Below are 13,414 nucleotides of genomic sequence, written 5' to 3' on the forward strand. Positions count from 1 at the left end.
ACCCCCGTAACGGCACAAGCTTAGCACTGGGGCGACACGCGTGTCACGGCACTATCAAAGCACCACGATATAGCACAGGAGCTACGCGGTAGTGGCAATGATACTATCAGCTCATCATAGTGACACGCGTGGCAGTGGCATAGGCTGATATTTACTAATGGGGGAGTTGTTTCCATAAAAATTATAAAAATTAAAAATGACTAAACTAACCAGTTTATTTATTTTGATTTTAAAATAGATACACTGACACGAAACAAAGATATAAAAACTTCTTTTTATAATTTTCTATAATCTATAACTCGATACCGCGATTTTTTGTAAAGTCGTTAATTACTTTATCGTAAAAATATATACACTTATTTTATAAATATTGGTTTCAACTCATCGTTAGAAATTCATACAATAGTGGGTATATTAAATACGATGACAGCATGTTATTCAAGCAAATTTAATGAACGATATTAGTGGTCCTGTATATAGAAGAAATTGCCAGAATTCGGTAGCTTTAAATTTAGAAAAAATTTCGATTTCCCTGGGACGCCTTGTAAAATCGGAGGGGTAGTACTTTCTTAATCTCATTAACCTACTAGATATTATTGGAATATCTTTACTTGATAATTTGGAAGAATAGGAATATTTGCCGTCTACCCAGGGAGATAATAATTTTTTCGTTACACCTAGGCATACGAGATGCATGTATTCGAAAGGTAATTGTGATACCACTCCAAACGGTATCAAAGATAGTGGACTTAGACCTTCTTTGTGATGGTCCTCATCAAGACGTCTAACATACGTCTCATCATTTCTGAGAGAATGGTATACACCAGTGAAAATATATCTACCTTTCTGACGTACACTGCTTACTTTGCACTTAGAGCAAGGTTGGTAAGACGTATGTCCCCGATGATTTAAGATAAAAGCTCGAGCTTTTATAGTTGGTGCAGCAGCTATAAAACATCTTACTGATAATGGAAATGTTTTGCTTACAAACTGTAGCAATTCAAAGTTCGATATGCTTTTTACATATATCTCAGAAACTGCGAAAACTCAGAAAACGTAGATACATCGTTGAACAGGTCAAATAACCGCTCATGGTAGGTAAGACAGACTACACATTTCTTCCAGAAAGGTAAGAATAAAGAAGAAGCGAATCCTGAAAAATGTATTGTACGTATATCGCATATAGAGGAAAGATCGTTCAGTTTAAAGGTGATCCAATTACATTTTATGTAGGAAATTGTAATCGAAATTTAGAAAATGATCATTTAACTGGTCGTAGTAGGTTTAATGTCAAAAGTACAATATTTTCCTTTGATTTTGTGATAATCCCGAGCACGGAATTGCATTTAAATTATAAATAGTCTGTAAATTTAATTTCTGTGAATTTAAATCGTAAGGAAAAGGAATAGTTTAATGTGCGAGAGAGAGAGAGAGAGAGAGAGAGAGAGAGAGAGAGAGAGAGAGAGAGAGATTCTCATACATTTTCATCTTCGTTATTGTAGGAGAAAGCTGGAATTGAAGCGGCCCAGGGTGCCGCCTGGTTTTCGTCACCTTCGAGCCAAGCTGAAGAAAAGGGAAAACGATAAATTAGGCCCTTCTCTGCTGCGCTCCATTATGGAAAGAGGACCGCGCGATTGCCATGCAAGGACAGCTATTCTTTCTAAGAATCACTGAGACAACGTACAAGTCTATTGTAAATTTAATTCTATAATAATTCTTTAGTAATGAACTAACGTGTTTTCCTACATTTTCAAAAACACTTTAACTCACTTTTAAATGCCTGCTCTTGAGGACCTCCTTGGATTTCTCTTTTAAGACCCGCATATTTGTATGTGTCCTTTGCATAAACATCCCTCGCTAGAAGCGTAGGACCCTTCAAAAAACGCAATCTGGCGCGCAAATAGAGTGACATTGAGATATTCCTTAACCATCTTTTCCGGCATCAAGGATAGGTTGCCCTAAAATGTAGAGGGAGGTGAATAAACAAAAAATGCGTTACGCGATCGAGCGGAACGCGATCATCCGTCAGTTAAAATTTGGAGATCACAGAAGTAACATGGAACGAAAAAAACGTATGATAGCAAAACTGACGCGCTATGTGACACCGGATTCGGAGGACGAAGCGCCATGGAAGAAAAGGACCAGGAACATAACATTGGATATAGAGAGAGACATTAACATATTTCAAAAAATGCAATTTTCCAAAAACACAAGTACACAATTAACTCATACACTATCAACCGCACAAAATTATATATCGCCATACGCACTTCACACATTTCCTACCATACAAATTTATACATCAACATACGCAGCTCACACACTTCGTACCACGCATACATCGACATACGCACCTCACACACTTCCATCAACTTCTAGAAATTACCAACACACACACGTACATCACACACCCACTTTAATGGAAAAATTGGATTCCATCCTCGACAGTATGGAGGAGATAAAAATGCAAACTAGGTAAGTATACAATATATATATTATAAAATAAATTTCTAAATTTGTTGCGCCATTTTATAGCATTTTTCTATAAATGTTCATAGAAGTCTCCAGGAAGCTATTTATTCCTTAAATACAAGGGATGTACGAGCATTAAATATGGAAAAGCCGTCCTAGATTCCGCTTCATAGAATCGAAGCGTTAATACGCTTTCAGAGCTTGTAAGTATAAACATAGGAAGAATAGAATTATTTATTGTTATAAATTGCTATTAAATACATTTAATATGCATATTTATGTTTGCATAGGTTGCGTACCTCCAACAATTAGGCGGCTTCAGTGCAAAAGAAGCAATAGCCATACCAATGAAGGAGACCTTGCACGACACAATTTCGCCGCACCTCTCCTGGTACGACAAGGAAAGAAACAAAGCAACATTAGCTGTCAGGCAGTTGAAATTTGCAATATATAGTACGTATTAATTTTCCTTCGTATTCATACCTTGTTTCTATGTTGTATTGCAAGTAATGCATGTTCACTACTTTTTTCTTTCAAAAGCTGTATGTTGAAACAGTTATTTTCTAAAGCCTACCAGGAGGCAGTTTCAGGAATATGCGCAGCAGGTTCTGCGAGCTTGTAAAGAAAGGTACAGAATGGCAGCGGAACGATAGGGACCAGCTACTGTCCATTTTTGGAACAGAGATGAAGCTGACGCCGAAGAATTTTAAGAGGTACATTTTATTTCTAAACGAAAATACTCTCAATAACGTAAAATTATTTTAAATAACATTATATTTCACTATTTTATAGGAAAGCAAAATATATATATACGACGGTTTCATCTATTGTTTATTAATTATAATTAGTTATATCTTTATTATTGTCTATTAGTTATATCTTTACTATTGTTTATTAGTTATATCTTTTAATTTTATAGTTTAAAATACATATATGATAATAAGAAGTAGAACATTTTTTTTGCACCCGTCTCACAGTCTATTGTAAAACATTTGCATGATTACTTTACATAAAAGCACTGTACAAGTACGCTAGAAAAAAGAATCGCGAAGCAGGATGGAAATGAAAGAATAAAGAATTGAAGTGAATTGTCTTCATTCCATTGTATTTTATATATCTCTTATAATTCCTACAAAAAAAAATAAAAAATTGTTAACGAAGTAATAGAAATATTGCATGTGTCGCGTCGCGAAATTGGTCGACTTCCTAATTACAGAATCAATTTTATGGTACGGACACAATTAACTAGCTATTTTTGAGGACTTCCAAATATTACTTATCTTTTTCCTTATTACTTTAATTTTTCTAAATGCAGAGATTAGGGTCTTAAAGGTTGTTTTGGAATTTGTAAAGATTCGCATCTTTAGTGTCTTAACTCAATACCTATGACGTGCCATAAACTCAATACGCCTAATTAGTATTCCGTTCGACCGCGTAATCCCAAGCGTTACCCTAACGGATCTTTCCGGGATCCTACCTCTAACGACCGGGCAGCGATCATCTCTTCACCGAAGAAGAAGCAGCAAAAGAATCGACTCGTGGCTGCTTCGGTTTTTAATATATTGATTTAATATATCGGTTTTTATATATCGGTTTTTAATATATTGATTTAATATATTAAGATTGTACAAATATAAAATAGTCAGTATTGAATTAAGTATTAAACTAAACATTAACCCAACTACTAAACTATTCAATCAACACAAAAAAAGTCATCTTCAGCATTCCAACCGAACAATTACACAAGACGAAGTTAGGGATGTAACAGCATGAATTTTTATTTCATAAGTAATTATTATTTTGTAATTGTATCTTAGAAATAATATTTTCATTTTATGACAAGTTGAAAGAAGTATATATGGCTCTCTTAATAACGATAAATATTGGAAAACAACTATCAAAATGTCTATCAATACTCATATGTTGAACACCTACTGACATCTAACGGTTTTAATTTGTATGAAAACACAGGTTTCCTCTTAGCAAATGTGACCCAACGCCACTGCTGAGAAGATTCATGAATGGAACGACGACACACGTGTCACGATGGTGCTGATGCTGTGCGATTCACACGGCGTGTTACGTTGATGTCTAGAACGTGCTGACAACGCATGTCAGCATTTTAACTAACAAATACGGTCACAGATGGCTACAGATCTGCTGACACTCCTCGAAAGTGCCGCTAAAGTGCCAGGACGGTTTCGCAACCATCTTACCATGTGTTGTTTGAGTAAAAGTATGCAGAGTCAAAGTAAAGAAGTAGCGCGAAAAGGGAAGAAGAATGTGAAATACCAAAGTAATACAAGGAAACTCTGTAAGTAATACTAAAACTCTGATCGAATTCACAATTCTAAACGAATGTGAAAGTTGTTCTAAACGAACTGTTCTAGACGAACCGAGTGTTCTAGACGAACTGTTCTAACCGAACTATTCTAACCGAATCGTTCTAACCGAACTGTCTGCTTGAATTGTTCTGACCGAACTGTCACGAGGATGAAAACGTCGTCCCTTAAAAATGCGTACAGAAAAGGATAGGAAAGCCAAGAATGCAAAGGATGGATGCACGGACGGGGAGAGTGAACGCTTCCACGAAACGCAACGGACGGAAATTGGTCATAAATAAACCAAGTTTAAGGATCTGCTGTACGCGAATGGGCAATGCTCAGTCGCGACGAAATCTCAAAGGAAACAATTGCTTGGCCCGGATGATGGACACGAACCAGACGGGTATCGGGTTTAGGAAGCGCGCGGGCCTGGTCGCCAAGTGCTAACCCGCGGTGACCAGACCTGCGCTGTGTCGTGGGAACGCATTGTTATCTCGCTAGAAAATTTACGACGAGAAAATACTCGTAATCGTAGCCGCCACACTAGTAACTTTAATATAAGATAGTTGGTAACACTTAGCGTAAGGATAATGTTAGAAAAAATATAAAAAAAAAACGTCCTATTCCTTTTGAAGCCTTGGAGTTGTACGGACGTCGCAATAACAAATAAAAAAGTAGTTCACACGAAATACACTTGTTGATCATTTTTGAATAAGATCTCCCACTTTTACGAACCACCACAACATGATTTCTCAAACGCCATCTACCGATGGGAAATAATCTAAAACTAGTAGAAAATAGCAAACACAAATATAAAAATAAAGCTCAAACCACAGTAATAGAACGGCGTTCTTCTCCATACAATAGTACCAAAGTACAGTATCAGAATGCTTAGGGCAAGAAGAAAATAGCAAAAAGTTCAGTTGGTAATAATTAAATTCTAGTTCTGTAAAGCTGGTTACGTTCTAGGTTAAATGTAGTTCAAGGTGGTGCTAATAAAACCAAAAGGATAGAGGGATTCCTTCACATTTCCCGCGTCCTTCAATTTGGCCTTAAAACGAAAATTAGTGAGAACTTTCTTTTCATGGTATCTCTCCCCTCTGTATCGTTCCATATTGAAATATCTGTTACGGTGAGTGCTATCTAGTACAAAATTCAAAATTAATATCGTCATTAACGATCACAAATACTAGTACAGTATATTCTTTTTTCGCCTGCCACATTTATGATTATTACTTAGAAGCGCGTGGAGTGGAAACTGTCGCAGTAGTTTCGAGAAGCTGATTAATGTAAGTTGTTTGCTGTATTATATTATTGTTGGGTATGCATACGAGGACATGCCGATTGTTTTAAGGTTAGTGAAACAGTTTATGTAGAATATTAATATTTTGCTTGAAAAGTGATTTACAAAATGGCAATGTGGATTCGAGCTTTCGATTTTGTACATACACATATGTACATACAATCACTCCTGCTAATTTCGGTCACTATACATTTCTCGTATTTATTGCTGTATATAAGTAAGAATAATCTAAATACTATGTTGGTGCCATTTCATTTCTATATATAGGCGAAGCGATAACAAGAATTCATGAACAATTTAAAAAAACTATTCCATGTTTATTATTCCAAGCATTCTAAAATATGGATGACTGGGATTAATGGGTTAATATTAAGACATTTTATGAAAAGTAAATACTTTGTATATAATGCTTATGAAAAATTATGATTTTAATATTTTATCGTGCATCTATTGCGTTTAACTCAATGACATTATATTTAAATTTCTTTTAGTTTTTTTATGAAATCTGAATTAAATTTTTTAGCAACAGGGATAGTAACATAGTAGTATTAAAAAAGAACATAAAAACAAACAGTAAATATTTTAATCTGAAATTTTGCATGTGTAATAATGAAAGCGTGAAATCTTTATCAATGATGGTATCTAACACAATTGTAATGCATGGCAAAGCTAAACTTCGTTCATAGCTGCTCTGTTAGCGCTTTATAGTATGAAGGAATGAAATTATTTTTCCATGAAGAAAACCATGTAACAGACAAAAAAAATGATTTTGAGAAGACTTTACATTTCTACATTGCTATAAGATACATTTAAAAGCGATTTATCAGTTAGGAAGGAAACTATATGCATTTGTATATATTGCATATGATTTACATGGTGTAGGAACAGTTGCGAGTATAGCTAATCATTTGATGAGTGGATTAATAATCTTATATTGTTTAGGCGTATTAAAAATAGTTTGTGACGGTTTTCCCGTTACAATTCGCAAAAAAGGGGGTAATTATACCAGTAATACGGGGGTATATAACAATTTTAATCCGGGGTTAGGTAGGTGTACAAAATATCCGCGTGATTAGACTTTCCGCGGATTCGCCAACGCCAAGTAACAGAACAAATTAATTGCCTAACCAGTAGGTATTTCGAAGCTGCGAGGTTGGAACTTTTTGGGCGCCAGCTACTCAAGAAGTAGCAAAAACTAATGGCCTACGCAACCCGGGGAAACTCCGGGGCAGAATAACTCTCGAAACTTCGAAATGCTCCTTTGTTCGACTACGCCTAGCCGAATACGCAAATTCGGGTCGCGGGATACTGAACTCACGGCTTCTTTCTATATTGCCTCGACGCGGAATTACTAACAAGGAATACTGAATGTTACACGGTACGCCGCGAATGACCGGAGATCACCACCCGTTATACGATATAAAATACAATACACGTTATCAGAAATGCGGCAGGGAAAATGGGACGCTTTAGCGTATAAGGACTCACGCTCTCTTTTCCAGATTTCTGGGTACTGATTCTCGTTCCTTTTCTTCTCTCTCTCTCTCTCCCTCCCTCTCTCTCTCTCTCTCTCTCCCTCCCTCACCCTCTCTCTCTCTCTCTCTCTCTCTCCATCCCTCACCCTCTCTCTCTCTCTCTCTCTCTCTCTCTCTCTCTCTCCACAAAATCGCTCGTTATATCTTTCGTCTGGTCGCTTGCTAGCTCGCTCGCTTAATGCATTCGCTGGGGGTCTTCGGATCTCCTAGATACTCCTTAGGGCTCCTTGGTGGGGTAGACTGTATACTTCGGTATTGTTCGGGGCATCGATCGGTGGATTTCAGAGATCTTCTCTTCTCGCCCCCTCGGATGTCTCCAGGGGGGGTCCTCCTGATCATTTGAACTGCGGCGCGTATCGCGCGCCGCGCTTTCCACGGCTCATCTGCAGATCCGCTGTATATCTTGAATTTCTCTCTTAATGTGTTTAGGGGAGGGGTGGAGGTTCTTCTCACACCCAAAAACCATCCTATGCGTCTCCATGGACGATGGTAGCGGTCATATCTTCGCAGGGCCTTGGATCATATCCCTTGGATTTAAGGGTCTCCTCCTTTTACTCACTTTCCGACTCCTCCACCGTCGATCCCGTCACGCTACCTTGGCGCACAGCCCTTCCGTGAACCAGCGGTCTGCCTATCCGATGAAGGGACGTCTTCTGGGACGCTTCTGCCATCAGCTCGCCAGTTTAATCCGTAAGATAGAGAGAGAAGAGAAGGGTGGGGGAGGGGGAAAAGGTTCTACCATCGCGTACTTCACACTTCTCGCAAATACAGCTATTGCGATGGTTCGCGTCGCGCTTCTCGCATGGGTGGTGAACAGCGAGCTAAGCTAACCGAAGCAGGGGGAGGGGGGGGGGGGGGGGGTGAAGCGAGCTTTGTGACGTCACCACGTCACAAGTTTGTTTTAATGTTTTGAAGAAATATTGCTGAAGTCATAGTCTTCATTTGATTTGAAGTTGTGAAAATGAGGCAGTAGTATTCTTTTCGTTTTGTTTGTAATTCAATTTTGGAATTTATTTGCATTTGTCTAATTTATCCTACAAGTTTTCTATGGGATTTGAAACCAGAGATTATGGAAATGGATGTAAAACTTTCAAGCCGTCATAGAACGAATATTCCTATACAATTCTTGTCTTTTGCTTAGGATCGTTACGTTGATCAAATTTGAATACATGAACTATTATACTTTTTCTTTATAAACCAAAAATCTACTCTTGTTAGCAAAAGTAATATTTTTCCATCAATCTTGAGATTTTTCAATGAAGTCATTGGCAAAAGTCAATCCTTTTCTTCTATTTATTTCATTTATATATGGCTTTCTTCTTGCCATTTGACTTTGGGTTATTAAATCTATTAAATTTATTTTACTCGTTACTTTATGGATTGTTTCACACTAGTTTTTCCACATTTTTATGATGGATTTCTAAAGCCAATTGTGTGAAGTATTTACACGCAGATTTTTTTAATTGTCTGCGTCATTAAAGTATTTCCCCTTCAATCAAAAAACTTTGGGATGGTTTTGTTTTCAAAATTCAATCTGGTCTTATCTTTCATATGTTTTAACAATATTTGTTAAGTCCCAGTGGACTTTACTGTTTGAAATATAGCCACATTTGGCAAACAGATATCTGTAGCAGGAATAATCTCCAAAAAGCCACTACTTTCGAAGTCGAGGTAATTACTGTTTACTCCACATACCTACTAAAGGTAGTCGTCGTTTCTTTAAATCTTTGTGCAGTTTTTCTATAAATCAAGTCGAGGCGCTTTTTGGGTGTATTGCTTGCTACGGTCAAGAGTAGGACATGCGGAACTGACGTGTGTGTCACCCGAGGGTAAGACTGGGTACCTGCGGGTGGCCGACGGTTTGGGGCGGTTACTTTATCAGAATTTGCAGTAACCAATAATAGTCTACAGCTGCTTCCCTCACCAAACTTCGAGAAATGTGTAAGGACGAATCCGCATGTCCTAGCTAAAAAACACACCCACCGGCGAGTCTTTATATACGCCGGAATAGTTAGAGAGTCCATGAGAACAACAAATATTTGTCGAGAATCAATTTGTCGTGAGAATCAATGTGTCGTGAGAATCACAAGATTTTGTCGAGACTCAAAAGGAATTTGTCGAGAGTCTTAAGGGAGTAACAACCGTACGATATACATACACAAACCTTGTCGACTACACTCCCCATCAGTCACCGAAATACAAACTATAAGAAACATAAGTGGTTAAGGATCATTTTTCAACAAAGTCTAATCCCTTAATCACACCCACGTTAAATCAAACGTCGTGAATTAACAATATTCATGACTATAACTTCATTTATTACAAACAATTGTACTATTCTATAATAACGTTTACCTTTTCCCCTATAATAAATTACAAGTTGTCCCTTTTTCAAAATAATTCTTTTTTTTATGTATTAAATTTCAGATGTTAACAATCTGAGATACAACTTTCTATTAAGGTAAATTTATATTTCAGCAGCTTTTATACAAAACAAAGCTATTTTACTCTTTTAATAATTTTTTTAATTTACTACGTAGTAGAATCTACAGAAGTGTTAGAATCTTAGTGTTACATCAAAATGATACAACCTTTTGTTTTTAGTATTATATCATAAAATGTTACTTTTGGAAATAAATTTGTTTTGTATTTTCAATCTACAATAAATACATAGTTTATCTTTTTACAAAATATTTAACATAATATTTAAATTATTCCTACTTATACATAACAGTAAATGCAGGGAATAAATATATGCATATATGTTCAGGATGATGTATTAAATGCTTATTTCTTTCAAATGCGCCTATGTGACTTCTTCTTCCAAGACTAAAGGTTGACTGCCCAAGAGGACACGGTAAGAGACGAACATGTCCTCTTGGAAAAGTTTCCCCCGTTTTCGTATGGGCTGTTTCTCAAGTTCACTTGGATCTGGTCTATATCACCCGTTCAAGACGGACAGGCAACGCCATATATCAATGCATCTCCAGGCATCAGAGGCATCTCCAGATGCCTATGAAAGATTCTCTCGACTAAGAGTTTATTTTGCATATTCAGGATGTTCGAGACAGAGTGCAAGGATACGAAGTCGTTTTTAGAGCTTTTTTATTTAATGCTTTACCGAGGGATCTCTTTACCTCGTCGGCGCGATATATTTCCCGTGCCTTTCAATTGGATATTTCCGTTTTTACTAAGTGCTAGTTGCTAACATTTTCTACCCTTAGGCCACCGCCTTCTCAGAGAAGGGTGGTGGTGCCTCTGGTGGGAGCTCACTTTGTCATTACCATATTTGGTCATGTAGCCAGATTTCCGCTGGGCCTGATATCTGTACCGGGTGACCAAAGGTAGCTTGACCATTGCAGTGATCCCTTTGGAAATCCCCGATTTATGGCTTCCGCATGTGGCATCGAGACCGCTGGAAAAAGTTTATTATCGCATACACGGAAAATGTTAAAAACTCAAAACGGTTCCTCAAAAATGGCTTGATTGCTGCGCATACCATAAAATGTGCTAGTTGTTTTTAGCGGAAGACCTTCTATTGTGTTCTACTGCTAGCCGCTACAGTCTGTTGTTTCGTTTTCGTCAATGATCATATCACGTATGACTCACCGGTTCTCGTCCGATCACCGAAGTTAAGATGCGTTGGGCGTGGATAGAACTTAGATGGCTGACCGCTTGGGAACTTCACGTTTTGTTCGCTTACATCCTTTTTTTTTTGTCGTTTCTATCTTCTTTGTCACTTCTGCGTTTCATTTTCCGCCCACTTCTCTCGAATTTCGCGATCGAAGGGTGAAAGGGGGTTAGAAACGCTCGCTGCGTCGACTATAAAACGAGACACCAGCGAGGGCTCGGCAATTTTATTTCTTGCATCGTCAGGTACCTAACTGAACAAGGGAGCAATCCTGCCATGACCCACTCTAATTCACGAGGACCTTACAAGAGCGCGCGACAAAGAGGAAACATACGACAAAGAACTTGTTGGCAGCATAGAGCAGCAAAGGTGACATCTATTGCTTGACTTTCGTCAACGATCATACCACGAATAACTCACCGGTTCTCGTTTGGAGTTTCATGGCGTTGTGCGAAGAGTGCGGTTCGTCTTAGTAGTAAATATAGAGAACTGAATATACAGTTATAACGCAGCCTTAAATAAATAAGGAAAGAATGCGAAATTACTATACAGTTTTTGTTTTACGTAATAAAACAAACAAAACGGTCGAATTCTCTTTAGCTGATTTACTAAACCAGACATAACCTTTTCACATAGCAACAAGTGCAGACCACGCGGTCGACTAACCTTTTCAGTATAATCGATAGCGATGCAGCACAAACAAACAGTAATCCCGCAGGGAATCAGTTGCTAAGTGGAATAAGAAACGTTTATAAACAAGGGTTAGAAAACTCTCTAAAGAGGAAGTGGTCCAGAGAACCTGAAATGATGCAGGAGGAACGCAAAAGGCTATTATCATATAGAATAGAGACTGTGAATAGGTTCACAGTGCTTACAGAAAGCGAGAATATGGAAACAGATGTTACAACAAACAGCAAACAAAAGGTAATTATAAAAACATTGCAAGGAAACTACCACCCCCTATGATGCACGGCATAGTAAAGGACCATAAAAAGTTCGTAGAACTAATAAAGAATGTGGTGAGTAACAAATTTTTTATAAAATATCAGAAGGATGCAATTTGCGTGCATCTACAGGATCATACGGATTATGAAAAACTAAAACTAGCTTCGAGAGAAAGGAATCTAAGCTTCTATACATACACGAAGAAGGACGAGAAAAAGAAAGCCTATGCCATAAATGGACTATACGAGAACATAGATGAAATCAAAATGGAACTACAAGAAAAGGGTATCGGCGTGGACAATATTAAACAAGATGAAGGGTACTACAGGAGCATTATACATGATCACAGTGCCAGTCAGTATACACATCAAACAACTGCATGCAAGTATACCTCATATTTACAACACAAAAATCACATGGAATAACTATATTGCGGAAAGAAAAATAACACAGTATCACACATGTCAAGAATGGGGACATTCAGCCGTTAACTATTACGCGAAACCGGCATGCATGAAGTGTGCTGGAAAACACCATATAAGGGAGTTTGAAGATCCACCAACAACACTAGCAAAATGTGTAAACTGCGGTAAGGATCATCCGACCAATGCCACAGTTTGTATTGCATATCAAAATAGAATAACATGGCTGGACAAATCCAAAACGCCAAAGTAAGATAGTAAAAATTAACACATGGAAGAAGATGTTTAGAAACCCGATCTAAAACTCATGCATATTTTCCAGAACTGGAAAGTACACAACGAACTAAAACCACATCAACGACATCAATAATACAAATACCAACAACACATAATTATTGGACTCAAAATAGATATGTGGCGGCTACGATTCCGAGTATTTTCTCGTCGTAAATTTTCTAGCGAGATAACAATGCGTTCCCACGACATAGCGCAGGTCTGGTTACCACGGGTTAGCACTTGGCGACCAGGCCGCGCGCTTCCTAAACCCGATATCCGTCTGGTTCGTGTCCATCATCTGGGCCAAGCAATTGTTTCCTTTAAGATTTCGTCGCGACCGAGCGTTGCCCAGTCGCGTACGGTAGATCCTTAACCTTGATTTATTTATGACCAATTTCCGTCCGTTGCGTTTCGTGGAAGCGTTCACTCTCCCCGTCCGTGCATCCATCCTTTGCATTCTTGGCTTTCCCATCCTTTTCTGTACGCATTTTTAAAGGACGACGTTT

General features: G+C 37.9%; 1 protein-coding gene and 1 pseudogene across 1 annotated transcript in view; one reads left to right on the plus strand and one right to left on the minus strand.

The window, feature by feature from the left end:
• Positions 1–438: 438 nt before the first annotated feature.
• LOC143432155 (uncharacterized) overlaps positions 439–13,414 on the minus strand; it is a 98,910-nt gene continuing 85,934 nt past the window's right edge. The window contains 1 exon segment of the mRNA XM_076908927.1: positions 439–962. Within this exon segment, the coding sequence (XP_076765042.1) occupies positions 439–962 (524 nt within the window).
• LOC143432158 (5S ribosomal RNA) lies at positions 11,216–11,334 on the plus strand (annotated as a pseudogene).

The sequence above is a fragment of the Xylocopa sonorina genome, unplaced genomic scaffold (genome assembly GCF_050948175.1).
Source record: "Xylocopa sonorina isolate GNS202 unplaced genomic scaffold, iyXylSono1_principal scaffold0035, whole genome shotgun sequence".
In the NCBI taxonomy this organism is placed as follows: Eukaryota; Metazoa; Arthropoda; class Insecta; order Hymenoptera; family Apidae; genus Xylocopa; species Xylocopa sonorina.